The sequence below is a fragment of the Euprymna scolopes genome, chromosome 46, assembly GCF_053919585.1.
Source record: "Euprymna scolopes isolate OS-2025 chromosome 46, ASM5391958v1, whole genome shotgun sequence".
Lineage (NCBI taxonomy): Eukaryota > Metazoa > Mollusca > Cephalopoda > Sepiida > Sepiolidae > Euprymna > Euprymna scolopes.
The window spans coordinates 73,955,529-73,968,873 of NC_136527.1; the positions used below are offsets into that span (position 1 = coordinate 73,955,529).

At 34.3% G+C, this 13,345-nt stretch overlaps 1 protein-coding gene across 3 annotated transcripts in view; it reads left to right on the forward strand.

Annotated features, from left to right (window-relative positions):
• LOC145271400 (ubiquitin carboxyl-terminal hydrolase 30-like) overlaps positions 1 to 13,345 on the forward strand; it is an 85,761-nt gene that overhangs the window by 21,904 nt on the left and 50,512 nt on the right. For all 3 annotated transcript variants that reach the window (XM_080126934.1, XM_080126935.1, XM_080126936.1), the window contains exon 2: positions 2,328 to 2,498. In XM_080126934.1, the coding sequence (XP_079983060.1) occupies positions 2,328 to 2,498 (171 nt within the window). The remainder of the gene's footprint in view (positions 1 to 2,327; positions 2,499 to 13,345) is intronic.

Here is a 13,345-nt window from a genome sequence, read left to right on the forward strand (position 1 = left end):
ATATTAAATTTCGAGTCTGTAGACTAAAAATTGACAGAGTTATTGTGTAGGGAAATGTACACAGACAGACAGACACACAGACATGTTCACATTATATTTATATTTGCACAGTCATTTGAACCAAAATCAAATAAATATCTGACGAAGAGATCTTTCTCGAAATATTATATAACACCGACTTTCCCAGGTGACCACTGTGCAAATATAAATATAATGCGTATAAGAAATATATGAATATGTACACATGTATTTGTGATTTGTATTAATAAAACTTTCTCACCTGCTTCAGCTTGTCTTTCTGTTACCTTTTCATTGTACCGCCTTCTACACATTCCAATATATATATATATATATATATATATATATATATATATATATATATATATATATATATATATATATATATATATATGATGATTGCAACGTCTTATCAGACGAGTGCTACTTTCTCAGACACTTAAAGTCCATGAGCCCAAAATGACTTCCATCGCCACAGTAACATTTTAATAGACAAATGCCTGAGGGAGTATCTGTACACAGATGATGTTACAGAGTCTTAGCTTTGTACGACAGCTAAGTCTCTCTCTCGGTTCAAAATGTTGAGATCCAGCAACAAGCAAGAGCAAGATAGCCAGCAACAAGTTAAACTGCAGACCAGCTTAATGCAGGTACTGGTCTCCCGCTTTATGGTTTTTTAAATCAGATTTGCTTCTCCTAGAAAGGTGGCCTTCACCACGGCTTACAGGAGCCCTCTCCACCCCAATACACACATACATGCACACATACAAAACATACACAAACATACACACATATATATATATATGCATACATATATATATATATATACACACATAAGTTGTATTAATAAAACTTTCTCACCTGCTTCAGCTTGTCTTTTCGTTACCTCTGCATTGTACCGTCTTCTACACATTCCAATTATATACATATATATATATATATATATATATATACATAAATTTATATACATACATATATATATATATATGATGATTGCAACGTCTTGTTAGACGAGTGCCACTCTCTCAGACACTTTCCATTACCTCTGCATTGTACCACCTTCTACACATTTTACTTAACTACATTTAAGCGTATTTTACGATCGGGTAATTCCAGGTGCCCTGCTAGTATACATATGTGTGTAATATAGATATGTGTGTGTCTTTTTTTGAAATCAAAAAAAATTTTTTTTTTTTTTGATTTCAAAATCTTCGCCTAATTGAAAGAATGCGTCTATATTAATTGCATGGAGGGCTGGTAAGTTAAAGTAACAACGGCGAAGGCGTGTTACGCTGTAACTGGGGGTGCACAACTCTATTATCAGTATTAGATCACGTTGAAGTAGCAGGTTACGACAAGCATTTTGCTGGATTGAGATGGGATTTATTGAAGAGCAGGTTTTTTTAATTTTAATAATCAGGATAATCAGGATTTTAAGCATATTTTATGACCGAGCTACGCCGGACGTCCCTGCTAGCTTAAATAAATACTTTTGCAGTTTTAACAAAAGAGCTACAATATAATTTATGCTGAACATTCGCAGGATGCCAACATCAATATATTTCATATGAATGAGTCCCCTGTGGAATTTCCACAGGTCATAGTTTTCATTAATAATTAACCTTTTACGTAATTTTTGGAAGATACTCATTTTCAAGTCCAACATAAACAAATTCCTGACAAACCGCCCCCCCCCTTAAGTAAGACACTCTATCAAATCTCCAATGCTAATGATTACTACGATACTATCCCATGGATTACTGTACACGCAATAACCCTTATCCCCGAGTGGCTTCCGGGCCTTGATAAGTGGTGACTACCTTGTAAAAAAAAAAAAAAAAAAAAAAAAAAAAAAAAAAAAATTCAAGGCCCGGAAGCCACTCAGGGATAAGGGTTATTGCGTGTACAGTAATCAATGGGATAGTATTGTAGTAATCATTAGTATTGGAGATTTGATAAAGTGTCTTACTTAAGGGGGCGGGTTGTCAGGAATTTGTTTATGTTGGACTTGAAGACATCCAAGCTGTAGTCAGGTGGGAAACAGGCAAACGGAAGAGAGTTCCACAGGCGTGCACTTATAAGAAAGAAGCTTTGTTCATGGAATTTATGTTTGGATTTAGGCACAGATAAAGAGTGGGGAAAATTAATGACAGTAGTTTCAGCTACTATAACGAAGACCCCCCCCCTCCCGTCCCCTCCATGTTTTTTTTTTTCTCTTTCGAAGTGATGTATTCACTGGATTTTTCCATTTCAGATTTTTTTTTATATTCTCAATAAAAAGTAAAGTAAAACTATTTTTTTTCAAATAGATGTCTCTCCTGGCCTGGAAAATCTTGGGAACACCTGTTTCTTGAATGCAGTCCTTCAAGCCTTGGCGCCATGTCAAGGGATTCTCGACTGGTTGAGTAAGATTCTCCAGAAGAAGCCAATCAACAAATCGGAGAGTTATCTTGCTTTTACGATGCTCAAGACTCTAAAAGGTCAGTTTATTTATTTGTTTATTTTTTTATTTATTTTTTAAAATCAATTTTCACCCCAAACAAGGCACAGTGCCACTTTGATATAGGGGGCTACTATCAGGGACATAAGTTGCAGGGGGTACTATGTAGGGAGATGAGTAGCAAGATGTTTGTTCACATTACACTTGAATGAAGCAGCATACCCAGGAGTAAATTTAACAGAAGAAATACTGGGAGTTCTCAGGAAGGCGTTTCTGGTGATTAGGTTGTGGAATGAGTCGGGTAAAAATAAGTTTTGCTCCTTTTTAAAGCAAGATGATCGTCTAGTATGTTACCGATATATGACCATTATCTTCAGGTTTAATGCAAGCCCTTTTATTTGAAACTAACTTTTTAAAATTCAATTTTCACCCCAAACAAGGCACAGTGAAGTAGGGGCCTACTATCAGGGACATAAGTTGCAGGGTTATTATAAAGGGAGTTGAGCAGCAAGATGTCTGTTCACATTACACTTGAACTTCTGCATGTCGGTACAGTTGGGAAAGCAGAATCCCGGAAGGGAGTTCCAAAATCTAGTAGATCTGGGGAAGAAACTATTGGACTAGAAGGCTTTCTTACACCTGGGGATCTATACTGTGAAGGGGTGGAATTTAGCTGCTTGTCGGGTGTATTCACGGGGTTTCCTATTTTATTTTTTTATTTTATTTTTGTCTTATTCAAGATTCATTCCAAACAAGGTCCAAGTTTATGAAGGGAGATGAGCAGCAAGATGTCTGTTCATATTACACTTGAACTTCTGCATGTCAGTACAGTTGGGAAAACAGGAACCTGGAAGGGAGTTCCAAAGTCTAGCAGTTCTGGGGAAGAAACTATTGGACGAGAAGGCTTTCTTATGTGGCACAATGATGTAGCCCCTTTTTTGGGGGATCTGGGGATTTCTACATTAATAACCCTTATATCTAGCTTCTAACCTTGTACCTGGCTTTGTGATGAAGTTAAAAACGTTTCATGCAGGTGTTTTGTGGGTTTGGGAAGGTTAGAACATGTCGCTTGGGTTTGAATGACATGACATGTTATGAAACTTTAGTGGCGTCAGAATTGTTTAAGAAAGGTCAGACTTGCACACGAATATCTGAAGTTGAAAAAAGCAAAACATTGCGTAAAATTTCTCTTTCGTTCTTTCACTATTTCTCTCATTCGCTCCCTTTCTCTCTCTTTCTTCATTGAAAGAGAATTGAAATATGATTGTATTGTTTTAAAGCAGTTGAAGTTTGCATTCTAGGGTTGATGGACACGACATAGCATGCATCTGGTTTCAACTGGTCTTTATAAAAATATGCTCCTCATTGTTAAATCCAAAATTCTATATTTTTATAAAAATGCATTTGTTTGCTATTTTTGTACAAGTGTTCGATTTCAGCATAAGGTCCCAGCCATTAGGTCCTGGATATAACCTAAAACTATATCTGATGGTGAGGCCCCACCTTGCGGGCCTTGGGGAGTGTGGAGCCACCCTTTAATTGCCTTTGCTCCCAGGTCCCCTCTGACCCGGAGTGGTAGTACCTGTTAGGGTTCCAACTATGGGTCAAATAGAATTTGACTTTAAAAAAAATATACTCCATTAAAAATCGTTCCGCAAAATAACCAGATTCGGCATTAAATAACCTGGAAAAGGTTGATATGCCGTAAAACAAAAACAACCAATCAACCCTGCCATTAATGCCGATCATGGAAATGCTGCCTGTAGCGATGCAATGAAGACACAAGAAGCGACCCATGCCAGCCGGTTATAGCCGATGACATCTCAACCCATAGTGTTGCTGTTTCCATGTGCCTATAGTTCGATATCGTTTATTCCCCCGGGGAGCTGGTTGCGTTCCCAGGACATTTCTCAACCAAGTAACTGTGAAGGGGTGGGATTTAGCTGCTTGTCGGGTTTGTCGAGGGTTATATACATCGAGGTGGGGTACAAGTGCTTGTAGTTCGTCGAAGCATTCACCATTAAAATACTTCTAGAACGGGCAGAAGGATGCAACATTTTGTTGATGGGACAGAGGTTGAAGCTTAGATGACAGTTCAGGACCTATCAGGTTGGCAACTCTCTTTTGAATCCTGTCCGATGTTCACTCCAAAAAAAGCACGATGCCACTTTGAAACGGGGCTACTATCGCGGACATAAGTTGCAGGAATATTATGAAGGGAGTTGAGCAGCAAGATAACTGTTCACTTTACACTTGAACTTCTGCATGTCAGTACAGTTGGGAAAGCAGAATCCCAGAAGGGAATTCAAAACTCTAGTGGTTCTGGGAAAGAAACTACTGGAGTAGAAGGCTCTTACATCTACGGATCTCTACTGTGAAGGGGTGGGATTTAGCTGCTTATCTAATCGTTTAAATTACAATCGTTTCAAACAATTATGTCTCGTTTTCAGAATGTTGAAAAAAAAAAATATTTTATTTATTTATTAAGTGAAAGCACAGAATAGTTAACAAAAGAATGTTAAGAATGGGTTTCTAAATCATGTTATTTCAGCATGGTTGCATAAGTGCACAAGTACCTTTTATTTGTTATATATTTGTTTGTTTTTTTTACCACTAAAAAACAAACGCATGTACTACGTACATTTCGTTTTTTCTGTAAACACTTAGTACATGTCTACTAACTAAAAGCGTTAAAAAAAACAAACATGTAACATGAACAGACATCTTGCTGGCCAACTCCCTACATAGTACACCTGTAGCTTATGTTTCTGATAGTAGCCCCCTACATCAAAGTGGCAACATGCGTTGTTTGGGGTGAAAATGTAATAAAAAAAAAAAATTGTTTTAAAACGATTGTACTTTAAATGATTAGAGCGAAAAACATGTACATTGTTTCCAGTTGTTCTGAAATCAAGCAGTGCCGACTTAAGAGAGGAACATTTGGTGATTGTGCAACCTTTGCCTCACAATTACACGCTTGCCAAGTTCTCATTTTTGTTTTTTAAATTTTGACCCCTTAGAAACTATTTGAACCGGCTAAAGAACCATAATCATTTGAGCCGCCTCGTGTTTCTCTGTGACCTTTCATCCCAGAGGAGATAGAATGGAGACAGACAGACAGACATAGTGAGTTTTATAAATAACTAGCGAGGGGTACCCGGCGTTGCCCGGGTGTTTTTCGGTGTGTGTGAAAAACCCTGAAAATGTGAAGAAAAAAACAGGTGCCAGTGAAAAAAAACGAAGCCTTGACGACACGCAGTTGGAAAATAGTAAAGTGTTAAAAAAAAAAAACAGGTGCACTTTTTTGATTGACGTGACCGCGATAGGTATTCAGCAGTTACGATTTTGTGCGGGACAGTTTTTAAATAAATAAATCGGTTTGTTTGTTTTAACTAAGTTCAGGGAAAACCAGCTCCCTGTTTATTAGGGGGATTGTCTCATCTCGAAATGAAAGCTACCATCTGATATGACGAAGTGGACATTGAACAAACGTTACTTAGCTCTCTAGAGACCACTGGCTCTGGGCCGATCATTAGAGTTGAGTTTCGCTTTTTGTTTATACCGAAAATCGAATGTAACGCATGCCGATGCGGGGAAATGTGGAATAATTAACGTTTGAAAGTCAATAAAATAGACAGGCGAGGTCCGTGGTTAACTGCGAGATATTACAATTTATGGATGATATAAAAAGTTTTAAGAAGTTGTGAAGCGAGCGAGCGCTTCTCTGAAAGAAGCCTTTTGTGGACATTGAGGAGAAGCGTACATACATACATACATTTTCGCTTTTATATATATAGATTACAGTTGATTTTTCTTAGTCTGTAAAGGCTGAACGAATTTGTGCCTTATTTATCTTTAAACGATTATACTCTTTAAACGATTATACTTTTTAAACGATTATACTTTTTAAACGATTATACTCTTTAAACGATTATACTCTTTAAACGATTATACTCTTTAAACGATTATACTCTTTAAACGATTGTACTCTTTAAACGATTGTACTCTTTAAACGATTAGAGCGAAAAAACGCCCTTTAAAATATATAAAGTAAAGGTTATTATGACGAAAACTTATTTGAAATGAAAAATTAAAAATTCCGCAAGAACTTTCTTCTCAGCCTAATACTTGATCAATGCGCATCATTTTTGGAATATGACATTTTCGTTCCAGGACGAGTAAGTACATCATAAATATTTTTTCTGTATTTTTTTTTTAATGAGTGTAATTCTAAATAAACACAAATATTACTACTCCTAAGTCAAAAACTAGATGGGTAGATTTCTACCCCCCCCTTCACAAACCCCCCCCCCCAGCAGTTCCTCCCCCTTTTGTCAGAAACATTGTTCCTGGAATGTGAGGACTAAAGGACAAAAATGATGGAAGCGAGAGTTTTTCTACTCTCCTAATTATAATTAACTATTAATTAACCGACATAACCCTATCCTTTACCCTCGAATAGCTTTTAGCCTTGATAGATCAATAATTGGTTATTATTTAGAATTAAACATGTGAAATCTAAAGTAAACATTTCCATAAGAACTTTCTTAAGGTTAATATTACTTGAAGTAAATGTTCGTGCACACTAAATATTGTCCCTGGAATGTGAGGACTAAAAGACAAAAATGATGGAAGCGAGAGTTATGAGGTTGCCGGAAGTAAGTCTAAGGTTCATTTTCTACTCTCCTAATCATAATTAACTATTAATTAACCTATATAACCCTATCCTTTACCCTCGAATAGCTTTGAGCCTTGATAAAATAATAATTGGTGATTATTTAGAACTAGTGGGGGTACCCGGCGTTGCCCGAGGGTTTGTTTCCGGGACGGGGGGGGGGAGTTTTAAAAAATGTTATGGTAGGTAAGTAGGAAGGATCAAACCCGGAGTCATGAGTAAAAGTAGGAAAATAAAGTGTGAAAAAAAACCAAAACAAAACAAAAAACATCTGCAACGTTAACAGTTCGGCCACCAAGAAAAGTCCATTCCAGTTGTTTAGGAAAAAAAAAAAACAACAAAAAAAACGACTACGGTAGGTCGGCACGAACGTGAAAATATGTGAATTGTCCAGCACGCTAACCACTACGCCACAGAGCACTGCAGCTTAGTTTAGTGATTTTAAATAACTTGACATGAAAGAACTACGAAGCCAAACCGGTGTTCTCTTAACTGTTCCTTGTGAACGATCCCCAAACGGTGTTAAGTGGTGGCAGGGGGAGGAGGAATTTATTAGAGAGAAAATATTTTACCACTTCCATTGATCTTAACCAATTTTGGCCGTGACTTCTCAGCAGAAAAAGTATAGAAATCTAAGATTATCGAGGAATTTGAGAAATAATAAGCCTATAACACACCTCAGATATTGTTCTGCCGTTTGTGCATATTATATTTGCATGAAATATCTTGATTTTTAATCCTATTAATGTCAAAATCCGACGGGAAAAAATGAGTTCATTTTATTTATATAGAGATTACACAGAAATATATATAAAGTAAAGAGAAGGGAGAGAACTTGAATGCCTACTAGACACTATCCTCGAGTGCTAAGGTCTCTCTGTACAGGGGTTTGTCAGAACAACCTGGCATGAGGATATTTTTTCTATAGAAGTAAACCCTGACCAAATATTCAAAATCACATAGTATTTGCTGCCCAAATAAGATCTCCTCAATATCGCAAAACCCTAATTAGCTTTTACGAGGAATGGTGCACCTTCTCCAAATGATGTTACCTCAAGTGATAGCACAAAGCTGGATACTCCACCAGACTAGATAAATTCTTGTCCTGGAATCCAATAAGACCAAGAAACCAACATGAAAGATATACTACAACGTATGAAAATGGTTAATTGGGGAGAGGAAAATAATGTTCTCAATTTCTTTACTAACTCAGTGCTTGAGAGATAAAGAACTTTAATGGAACATTCGAATATTTGTGTATCTCATATGGACTTCAAGTGTTAGCCCAGGATGTGGGTCCCTTGATTTCTGAGAACTTCGACTGAAGTAAAATAAAACAAAAAGGGAAAAGCCTTATCCTTGCGAAGTGTGTGGTGCAGTTTTCGCAACCAATTTTACTTTAGAAAATTACATGTGAACACATACTAACAAACCACCTGGCAAATATACCCAGTGAACCGAGTGCAAAAGGAAAGCTCTGGTCCACAACGCATATGGCGCCAAATCATAAGCATATAGGATATAGTCCTTCACTCAGAAACGAACCAAAAAAAATAGAATGGCAGAACAAAAGAATTGATTTTACTAAGTACTTAACCACTGCACCATTAGTCGTTCAAGTGTTAGCCCCAGGTTGTGGGCCCCTTGATTTCTGAGAACTTCAGTTGAAGTAAAATAAAACAAATAAAGGTATTATGACGAAAACTTCTTTGAAAATACATAATTTGAAATCCGAATTAAGCATTTCCATAAGAACCTTCTTCTCAACCTCATAGAAGACTTGAATTTAATATTGCTTGATTGTCAAAGTAACTGTTCGTGCACACAAAATATATAGAGTAGAGTTTGAAGAACTCGAATATACTAAAAAAAAAGGCCAGAGGAATAGTTGGCCGAAACGTTGTGAAACCACTAATAAAGATGAGAATAATAGTCCGCAATAAATAAAAATTAATATAAATAATACTCATCTCAATAATGAATTCCAATTAAAAGAAATTATATATATATATATATATATATATATTATAACTACTTAATTTACTCACATAAAATTAATATACGAAAGTATAGATTTATGCGTAAACTTTAAGTATTTACTTCAAAAGTGCTCAATACGTAGGTAGAGCTAGTTAGTAATTTATAAAATATATATGGCGATTAAACTACACTGAATATTCGGCGTTTCATCCACTATAGGATTCGTCAGGCATAAGCCTGACGAATCCTATAGTGGATGAATATTCAGTGTAGATTAATTAGAATATTCAGTGTAGATTAATCGCCATATATATATATATATATATATATATATATATATATATATATATATATATATACCAAAAAAGGTAAAAAAAAAAAAAAAGAGCAAAAAAACTAACGAAAAAAGAGGAAATAGGTTTGTCGGCAGAACAATGGCAAGAAATTACGTTTCTAAATTTTTGAGATGAGGATTATTCATATTATTTGGATTCATCGGATTACTGTTCTCATCTTCTCTTTTGATTTTCACAACATTTCGGTTGATATACCTGAAGAAGGTTGCAGGTTATATCTTGTAAGAAATCTGAATGGAATTTCGGATGTAAAAAAACAAACAAACTATAAGTAATAATATGTAGTGGTTCTATATATATATATATATATATATATATATATATATATATATATATAATAGCGTGTGTTGTGTGTTATTTTGTGTGTCACACTTACATTTTTTTTCTTCTGAGTGACTGTCGTTTAATTGTTATGACTTCCCATTTCTTGTAATAAATAATTTTACCAAAAATTCTTCATAAGTTTTGGTTTCAGTTTAGATTGTAACTGAAGGAACTCAAGTTATGATAAGGTAATATAATATAATATATATATATATATATATATATATATATATATATTTTTATTATTATTTAAGGGTAAACAGTTACATATGGTCGCTACAAATAGCCACACTAAGTATACAGAGTAGAGTTAAAAAAACTCAAATATACTAAAAAAGGTTAAAAAAAAAAAATAGTAATCGTTAGTAATGGAATTTTGGTAAATTTGTTACCTTAAGTGGAATGGCTCATCCAGAACTTGTTTACGTTGGACTTGAAGACAATCAGATTCTAGTCACTGGAAAGCAGGAAAATGGAAGACAATTCCACAGGCGTGCACTTCTAAGAAAGAAGCTTTTTTCATGGAATGTACATTTAGGTTTAGGCAAAGATAAAGAGTGGGGGGAATTATTGATAGTGTTTTCAGCTAGACGAGTGTTTCTTGTGAAAGTTTGGCGAAGGGCGACCATAGATTGAAGCTCGGTCGAACACTTTCCATAAAAATAACGATAAAGCAGAGACAAACTCGCAACATCTCTTCTGTGAGATAGAGGTTGCAGGGAAGAGAAAAGGACATCTCTTATGAGGCTACGAAGTCTATTTTGAACCCTATCAAGGCAGGACAAGTTCTTTCTAGCAGCTTCTGCCCAGATGTGGCAACAGTATTCCATCCTTTGACGTACCTGGCTCTTATATAGATAGAGAATAGCATCAGCAGTGAGATATCTACTGGATTGATAGAAGGATCCCACCGTTTTTCCAGCGGCCTTGATGTATGTGTTCCATTTCAGATCAAGAATAAAGGTCAAGCCCAGAAGCTTGTCAAAACATGAGGCCTCCCCAAGACGAGAGCCATTCATTTCAATTGATGCCATTGTACCACATCAGAGGAGAAAGAATTGGAGAGAGCTTTGTCGTTTACGGTCTTAGATGTGCTACCATAGATGGTAGTGTCATCAGCATAAATGTCTACGAATGATGTAAGGATGTGATTTGGAAGATCATTAATGTAGATCAGGATGAACCCCTAAGGGACTCCAGCATTAATGCTGAGAGCTTCTGATTTCTGCCCATCAACTACTACTCTTATGAACCTGTCAGAGAGAAATGATTTAATGATTGAGAAAACATTTCCAGATATACCGTAGCTGGAGATCTTGTGAAGTAGGCCTTTATGCCATACCCTATCAAAGGCCTTTGATATGTCAAGAGCAATTGCTCTAGAAAGGTTGCCTCTGTCGAGCGATTCGCTAATCCTATGAGATCTAACTGTAAGCATATCTGCTGTATATCTAGCAGAACGGAAACCACTGTCAATTTTTGATCTGCATATATAGGTGATTTGGGCTCGTGGAGCAAATTGAATTCGGTTTTTAGCTCGTAAAAAGTAGCTGCTAAAGGGGTCAACATTGAAAATGAATTGAAACTTAGCCGACATAAGTCTACTAAACTTGAACCTTCTATGCATGTGCAAATATATATTGGGTACAATATAATAATCAATAGAGTAATAAATACGAAATCTGCATGAATTAAATATATTTAATGGTATTTTACGATCGAGCAATATCAGGTGGCCTGCTAGTATGTGTGTGTATATGTTTTTTTTACAGTGATCACCACTTATCAAGGCCCAGAAGCCACTCAGGGATAAGGGTTATTGCAAGTACATTACGTTAGTGTGGAGATTTGATGAAGTGTTTACTTAAGGGGGGGCGGTTCGTTAGGAATTTGTTAACGTTGGACTTAAAGACATCCAAGTTGTAGTCCGGTGGGAAGCAGGCAGACGGAACAGAGTTCCACAGGCGTGCTGTTCTAAGAAAGAAGCTTTGTTCATGGAATCCGCGTTTTGATTTAGGCACAGATATAGAGTGGGGGAAATTTTTCACAGTGGATTTAGCTAGACGGGTGTTTTTCGTAAAAGATTGGCGAGGGGGGACCAGAGATTGGAGTTCAGACGAGCACCTGCCATGGAAGTAATGATAAAACAAACAAGGATAGGCTCGCAACGTCTCTTCTGTGGGAGAGAGGTTGCAGGGTAGAGAAAAGGGCATTCCCCACTAAGCCACGAAGTCTATTTTGTACTCTGTCAAGGCAGGATAGGCTGTTTTTAGCAGCTCCTGCCCAGATATGGCAACAGTATTCCATCCTTGGACGTACTTGGCTTTTATATAGATAAAGAATTGCATCAGTTGTGAGATATGTATGTATATGGTGAATTCCCTGGAAAGTGGTCCAAAATTGGAAAATTTTTAATCCAATATTTTTCAACATTATTATGTTTTTTCTGAAAGACATTAAATTTTCATAAAGTTAGCCTTGTGTCAATGTAACACATGTGACAATTATTTTTTTTTCTAATTCTTTAATAAAATTTTTTTTCTTATTCTTTAATAAAATAATATATTTTTTCTAATTCTTTAATAAAATAATATATTTTTCTAATTCTTTAATAAAATAATATATTTTTTCTAATTCTTTAATAACATTTTTTTTTCTAATTCTTTAATAAAATATTTTTTTTCTAATTTAATAAAATATTTTTTTTCTAATTTAATAAAATATTTTTTTTCTAATTCTTTAATAAAATATTTTTTTCTAATTCTTTAATAAAATATTTTTTTCTAATTCTTTAATAAAATATTTTTTTCTAATTCTTTAATAAAATATTTTTTTCTAATTCTTTAATAAAATATTTTTTTCTAATTCTTTAATAAAATAATTTTTTTCTAATTCTTTAATAAAATATTTTTTTCTAATTCTTTAATAAAATAATTTTTTCTAATTCTTTAATAAAATAATTTTTTCTAATTCTTTAATAAAATAATTTTTTCTAATTCTTTAATAAAATAATTTTTTCTAATTCTTTAATAAAATAATTTTTTCTAATTCTTTAATAAAATAATTTTTTCTAATTCTTTAATAAAATAATTTTTTCTAATTCTTTAATAAAATAATTTTTTCTAATTCTTTAATAAAATAATTTTTTCTAATTCTTTAATAAAATAATTTTTTCTAATTCTTTAATAAAATAATTTTTTCTAATTCTTTAATAAAATAATTTTTTCTAATTCTTTAATAAAATAATTTTTTCTAATTCTTTAATAAAATAATTTTTTCTAATTCTTTAATAAAATAATTTTTTCTAATTCTTTAATAAAATATTCTTTTCTTATTCTTTAATAAAACCCCTAAGGAAAAATCCTTTCTGATTATAAGTTAGTATATTACTGCAAACAAAATAATAGCAAAAAAAAAAAAAAAAAAAAAAAGCTATTTTTTCTTCATTATGATTTTTAAACTACAAATAAAAATACAAAATTCCAATTCTGATCTTGTCTGTTGGGGTTATAAACATCGGCTATTTATTAAAGTCGAAAAATATATTTAATG